The sequence below is a fragment of the Rutidosis leptorrhynchoides genome, chromosome 3 (genome assembly GCF_046630445.1).
Source record: "Rutidosis leptorrhynchoides isolate AG116_Rl617_1_P2 chromosome 3, CSIRO_AGI_Rlap_v1, whole genome shotgun sequence".
Taxonomy (NCBI): domain Eukaryota; kingdom Viridiplantae; phylum Streptophyta; class Magnoliopsida; order Asterales; family Asteraceae; genus Rutidosis; species Rutidosis leptorrhynchoides.
In genome coordinates this window covers 537932540-537939943 of record NC_092335.1, presented here as the reverse complement: position 1 = coordinate 537939943, position 7404 = coordinate 537932540, and the positions used below count along the sequence as shown (strand labels likewise).

The following is a 7404-nucleotide window of genomic DNA, read 5'->3' as shown; positions in this document are numbered from 1 at the left end:
ACGAGCCAAATGTGTGATGTTGGGAGCCCATGTGTGCACGTCTCGATGTGAGGGGGCGTATTGGGTAGTTATCCCACATCGGCCGTGGTAGTAAAAATTAAATAGTTTATAATAGTTTGGGTTCCCAATAGTGACTACTGATTACCGACCTTAACACTCATAAATACGCCAACAATTTCATCCACGTCAACATATATACGTCTCTGCTGCACAACTAATTATATAAGGGAAAAATGATTTAAAATGCATCCAGATTTTAAAATTCCTATCGTATGCATCCAACTTTCAAAATTTCTATAGTATGCGTTATATTTTCATATTTGTACTATTGTATCCATTAAATGACTTACACATTCGGTAGCCGGTTACTGCTTCATATTTTTGCCATGTAAGATAATAATATGTATATGTTTATGCTTACATGAACAATACCCTTTCAATTTCCCCCACTGTTTCAAAGATCAAGTTTCCTACTAAAAAACCCTAACCGCTTCCAATGAAAAATCTCTAAAACTGGGCATAAAATTCAAAGATTTTTTTGTCTCATCAAAGTTTCTGAAGGCAAGTACTTACGTTTCTTTCATGATATTAAGCTATAATCTCATGAGGTGAGCGTCGATGTGATCTCATTTGAGACAAGCCGCAGAAGATGCAACAAAAGTTGCATGATACGGGTCAAAAGTATCAATATATGTGAGGCCCAAATTAGCAGCCCAGATCACTTCGTTGGCCAAATGGATATATTTTGAAGCAGTCAAAAGTCTAAGTATTGGATAAGAAGTTGGTTTAAATAAAAAGGAGTGGTCATATTGGAGCCTACTTACATGCACACGTTTACTCTTTTATTCCCATGTTCTCCAATTGTTAGTTGATAGTGTTTAGTTAATTAGCATGTTTATTTTTTATCTAGTATAAATTAATGTAATCTGCATTATGAAAAGTAATGAAGAAATATTAGCAAGTTGCTATCTCTGTTTTCTCTATATTTCTTAGGAGTTATAGTCGACTCGAAGAGGCTAACATTGCATATAGTCAGTTATTTGAAATGTTCATATACCAAGTATAACCAATGTGTCTAGCTCAAACGTAGATGGGTCAAATGAGTTGAAATGGCCAAAAGTTGCCTAGTGATCAAGCAAATATTTACGATCAAGTAAATATCAGCTTGAGTGTTATTTAATTTTTTCTTTTGTGTTTTAAGGACAATACATTCATAGCTCTTTGGTCTGATACCGTGAAAAACCTAGCTCTAGGCTATCTCCCTTGATTGAATAGTCGACAATCATTCAACATTTGAAACTCTTTAAGCTTTCCTTAAAGTATACAGAGGAACGACTTCTAAAAAACCTCATCTTAAACTAGCCAAGGCTTCTATTTATAGCTAATTTTGTTTACAACTAATCTCTGTAAATATCGACTATAAAATACTAAGTAGGAAAAGATTATTGTGCATACCATTCTTACTTGAGCAATGTTTTCTCTTTTTCTTACAACACCTACTCACAATGAATCATGCGCAATAGCATATGCGTAATGGTCTTTGTTCTAATTATCCAATAGACTTATGCGTACACAACAATCCATGCGCAACCATACTTAAGGCCATATGCGTGACAGACTACGCGCATGATCATCCAGCTGTTCTCAAATGTATAAGACCTTCTGAACTGAGTCATCTCTATAATCGATGTCATTGTATTAATCCATTTGATTTTGAGTTCATATGATAACTACCAGATTAAAAATTGCAATATTAGAAAAACTCATGTTTGTGGAATAACCTGGCCAGACCATTTTGACCTGTTACTAAATAAGTTCTCAGTTAATAGGTCATTCCAGTTTCCAAACTTAAAGATATCAGTGTTGTTGCTCATGATACATACAATAAATTCCTTCATCAGCAATACTGTACTTCTGGGAAACATAATTGATGCTTGCGTTGATGTAAGGATACAACACACATAATAATAGTAAGCTTATATATATAATATATGCAAGAAGATGTGCCTAGTAAGTATCATCTAAACTGATGGAGACGATAGTCATCTATCTCGTGAGATATGCTTTAATCATAGTTGCCCCCGTTGGATCAGAAAGCAGATGTCTAACAAGCCCCATTCTCAGGCTGTGAGGTGCTATGATAAACATGTAAAACGCAAATAGTATTAGGTCCGTTGAGGATAGAGATGATCCCAGAAACCCCCACCACATCCTGCATTCAAACAACATCGTATAATATTTAGTGTTTTTCATTTACTCTATTTACCTCGCCATCAAGTGGACCAAAATAACAATCTTATTTTGTCCCCTTCGCCTCGTACATATATACATATATAAGATAAAATGAAAATGTTGAAATGTGATAAACGCGTAATCAAATAAAGTTGCAGTTACAAGATTATAAAAAATAGGAGTATGTAGTATTAGTAAAACAAGCAAAACCAGTTTGAAGTCCGTTTTACATGCTACAAGATGCGGCTAGAACAATGCTTTCACATAAGAATTATCAGCAAATCCGATCTCAAATTACACGGACTAGCTTGATATAACTTTGTGGAACCCCTTTTCTATACTTGTGCATTTTTACTAGTATTTTGATTAGCAATGAAGTAACATGTACTACTATAATTTAAATGCGAAAGCACAAGGATAAACTATAAAGTTAAGAAATAAAAATAGTACCAAGTGGGCAAGCGGAAGAAAGTGCGGAAGAATGTACGTGTGCCCTCAATATCCAGTTGAACAATCAGTGCTAATCCAAACAGAAAGAATGCTCTCTGTCTCTTCCTTTCAAGTGGCCAAAGTGTTTCCCAGGCTGTAGTTATAACCATTCAAATTTCATCATCTTGACAAATATACCCATGTACGTAACAATGTGTTACTAAATATTTAAAATAAAATAAAAAACAATGAGTTCTGCTGGTTGATATAAACTACATGACCATGGTGGCACTTTCTATGCAACCAATTAGCCCTTCTAAGAAATCCTAAAGTTATAAATAATATCTACTTGAATGATGTTTCCCGTTGAATACCTTGTTTCGAGATGTTTGGTGCATGTCTTCCTAGATTAAGCATCTCTTTAGAATGGTCTTGCATTAAAATCTTTGCAATCACTGCCGCATAGTTAGGAGCTTCTGACAATGATCTCACAACTGAATACCCTGTTTATTTATTCACATAGCAAAATGATACTCATTCAAAGCAACCAATTAAAGGACATAGCCAAAAAAAAAAAATAAAAATAAATAAATAAATAAAAATCTGAACTTTGTTACCTGTGGCTGGATGCACCATGCTAGCAGCAGCACCAAACGCAAGGTTCTTTTGCTCAGTATTTGGTAAGGATCCACCGACCGGAATATATGACCATTCCTTTCAATGTACAGTAACCATATTATAATATAATTCCAAATAAATAAATCTCATACATCTTTCCATTTTCCACTAAATAGGCGAAAAGTTGGTACCTCTTCGTAAGTTTTGGTTATTCGGATCCCAAGAGTCTTTAATCTGGACAGCAGTTTTCTCTTTAACAGATCAAATGGCATGGCCTCTTTTGACGCCAGGCAAGTTTCCTGCAATTTAATTAAGATTATTTACCCAGGAACCAGGGCCTCGTGTATTCGGTGACATCTTAAATACAGAAACAAATATGCATTTACCTCGAAGAATACTTTAGTTGGTGACATGGGCATGACATAAAGAAATGTAGGATATTGTTCTTCTAAAGATTGAGTAGTTTGTGTCGTGTACTCTCTGTAATCCATGAAAACCATTAGGCTTGGATCATAGGGAATGCTCTCAACCTACAGTAAGAAATATATAAATCCGAGTTAGTTTTTTAATTATAACAGATGTAGAACATTGTTAAACGTTCCAGCAATGCATTGAATGATATGAATTGCACACACAGTATTGAAAAAGTGTTTTCATGTCAACTAATAATTGCATCACGTCTCACCTCAACCTCTATACCATAAGCTGTTTGAACGCAAACACGAGGACCCCCAAGCTCATATTGCAAAAATTTTCCCGAAGCCGCTCCAGATGCTACAGTAGCAAGCCTGTTACAAAGCAAACTAATTATTATAATTATTATGGAACCTAAATTTCAGAATAAAGATAAAAGTTTATTTACCTGCATGGAATGGTGATATTCCCTTCACACTCAATGAGACTGTGGCCATTTGCAGCTTCAGTAATTCTTTCCACTTTGGAGTTCAGATACGAAACACCTGACTCCACACACCTAAAAATTAATATATAAAATTACCGTTTTTACATCCTTAACAGGAAAGAAACATGAGGGTAATCCGCTAAATTAAGTACGGATAACGATAGTGAAATTTGAAATTAGACATGAAAGATAGCTGGAAAGAAGAACGTTACCTTCTCAATAACTCCTCATGAAGCAAGTCACGATTCACTCGTCCATAGGCACGACCTATGAGGATGGGATCATTGTCATCAAGATATACAAGTGTATCCCGCCACACGTGTTCAATACAACCTTCAAGTCCAAGACCTGCAAAAGTATATCAAATGTAATTCGAGCTTACCTCAGACATGCAAGCACATTGATTATCATGTAATTATGTTTCATTCTTCCCCCCTTCACAAAAAGAAAGACTTCGACTTATAGTCACAAGAATAATTTAATTTTTTAAACTGACATGGTTTTTACTATTATAAACTTTTTTTTTTGTCTAGATTGAGTTGGTGTTCAGTATTATAAAAACCAAAACTTTGGAAGGGAACAAGTCCATTCCTCATTAATAGTGCAAAAATGCAAATCAAATGTAGAATAAAAAATTGGAAGGGAATATGTTTGACCAACAAAGTCAAACAAAACCTCCATTTGCTCATTCATAGCACACGTGAAAATTAAATAGTATCAACTATCCATACCTATAAATTCATCCTCCCAAACACCATAATTATTTGTAAAAGGAAGATCAGGCCCAATAAGTCCAACATTTAACCCTAACTTAGCTGATTCTGCAGCAAGAGCAAGACCAGCAGGACCACAACCAATTACAACCAAATCCAGTATACAATCCCCCAGCGGTATCCGCGACAACTGCATCAAGGAATTAACATTTTCAAACAACTAACCTAAACATAGCTAATTCAATACTATCATAACTATTACTTGTATTAAGTAGGTGCTGAATTTTCTTTCCGGGTCATTTATTTGTTTGGTTCGTTTTACATTGTTGAAGCAGATTCAATAAAACAAAGATGACCATCGCTGTGTACTTTTAATTTGAAAATCTGATGACTTCCTAAGTGCAGAGAATGTTATAAAGTATTATTCTACTTAGGGATGTTGTTTCGGATCGGATAGTTGCGTTTTAATCGGTTACAAGTTTACTCGATAACTGAAATGAACAATGGTTCGGGTTAGCCAGGTTAGGGCTATATGAATATTCAGTACTAGTAGGTTACTTGAATAAGTTGTCACAGATAAATTTGACTACATTGCTTATAATGCTTGATTTGTTAAAAGCCAAATAATCACATTGTCCTTATTGATTAAAAAGATGCTAATGTGCTTGCTGCTTTATGCATGTAAAAGGAATAACATCTTGCTAATAGAGACTGCAATTATCCTAGACTCCCTACTAGTTTTCTTGCTTTCAAACAGTTACATAATCTGCTGCATTTATTTACTAATACAATACAGTACCGACACAAAAAACCAAATATGACATAAGCAAGTAAAAACGTTTTACATGACATATTAAGCTTCTCTAGATTGTGTATCTTATAAGTGGAGGTATCCAAAAACCAAAATAACAAAACAAAGGAGTAGTCAGATTTAGAACAGACCCTAATGCGAGTTATCTAGTCACCCAAAAGTTTTGCAGCTAACCCACTAACCGATACGATTAACATTTCTAAAGAAACTGAAACCGAATATTGAGCCCCATATGCAATTAAAACCACCTGTTCGGGCCAATACTTATTTGGGTTGGGAGGGTTATTCGGTCTTTGGGTATAAATGACACCCCTAAACTTCTACCAGTAACCTTGTTGTAATATATGACTATGATAGTTGTTTCAACATAACTTTCAAAAATTTTGTTACAACGTTTATTATGCAGTGGCGGAACATAGTTATACCCAAATGGGGTATCCGCCCCACCTGGATTTAACGGAAAAAAAAATGTACACTAATTTTTTATTTTTTTTTACCAAACAATAAGGTTTTTTTAGTGTTTACCCCTACTGACAATGAAAAATTTATTAAATTTTTACCCTCGACCCGTCTGTATCCGAGTTCAAGTTCCGCTACTGCTATTATGAATTACAGAGTATTCAGATAATGATAGACATCCATTTTAATTAAGGTGGATTTTCATGGGGTGTACCTGGTATATATATATATATATATATATATATATATATATATATATATATATATATATAGTGTATAGTAATAGATACTTATAATAAACAGCAAACAGTATCAAATAATTCGAAACAGTAGTATAGGGATCAATAATCAACCTTTTCAGATATACTAGACTGTGAATCCATAGCCTTATTCTGCTGCATTTGAACAAACATGAGTTCCGAACCACCGGCTTTCACGTAATCTTCTTCATCTGCTTCAGAAACAGCTACACATTGGTCGCTCTTAAGGCTACTACACTTAATTTGTTGAATTGATAATGATGAACTACTGAATCGTGGTTGCTGAATTAACGAGAATTGGCGGTTTACGTTATACTTGATGAATCTAGGGCTTGTAATAACGGCCATTGTTGAGGTCATGTTTTGAGCTCTAAAACACTCCATAACTGAAATTGATTGATCTTAAAAAGGCAGTATCAGTATCAGTATCATTATCAATTTTTCATATGATGATGGCAGTTTTAATTTAATTTGTATGATCGGTAATGATAATGATAAGGATATTTATTTATTAATTTATTAATAATAATTTAAAAGAGGGGAAATGGAAGGAGAATATCAAGAAAGGAAATCGGGTCACGCTCTTTCTAACTTTTGGTAAATGTCTGGGTTTAAATGGATAGGATAGGACATGAGTTTGAGAAGATCCATAGGCTGCCATTCTTTAAGGCCACGTTGTATGTATTTTACCAACTTTACTGACGTGGAAGGATTTGATTTGATTGTGTTATTAAATTTATCTATATCTATATTATATTATATGTATACTTAAATACTTTTTACTTATTACTAGTAATCCGGATCGGCCCGCGCGATGCGGCGAGGCCTTTCGGCTGCGTATTTACATTTAGCGTAGCGTTATATATTTACTGAACCAAAAACGCTGTGATGAGGGTGTGGTTGGATTCACGTGGTTAGTACCTAGTGTACCTGATGGCCTACGCGTTTTTAGAACCAGAAAAATCGCGTAAAAAAGGAAGA

The 7404-nt window shown here is 34.6% G+C and overlaps 1 protein-coding gene across 1 annotated transcript; it reads right to left on the bottom strand.

The window, feature by feature from the left end:
* Positions 1-1876: 1876 nt before the first annotated feature.
* Positions 1877-6984, bottom strand: LOC139898448 (lycopene epsilon cyclase, chloroplastic). Its single transcript, XM_071881177.1, has 11 exons — positions 6517-6984; positions 4912-5083; positions 4393-4528; positions 4142-4252; positions 3965-4067; positions 3666-3809; positions 3471-3578; positions 3279-3375; positions 3036-3164; positions 2683-2815; positions 1877-2212 (listed from the first exon to the last, which is right to left on the bottom strand). Exons 1-11 carry the CDS (start codon positions 6805-6807, stop codon positions 2047-2049), a joined length of 1590 nt encoding a protein of 529 aa, XP_071737278.1. The 5' UTR covers positions 6808-6984; the 3' UTR covers positions 1877-2046.
* Positions 6985-7404: the final 420 nt, after the last annotated feature.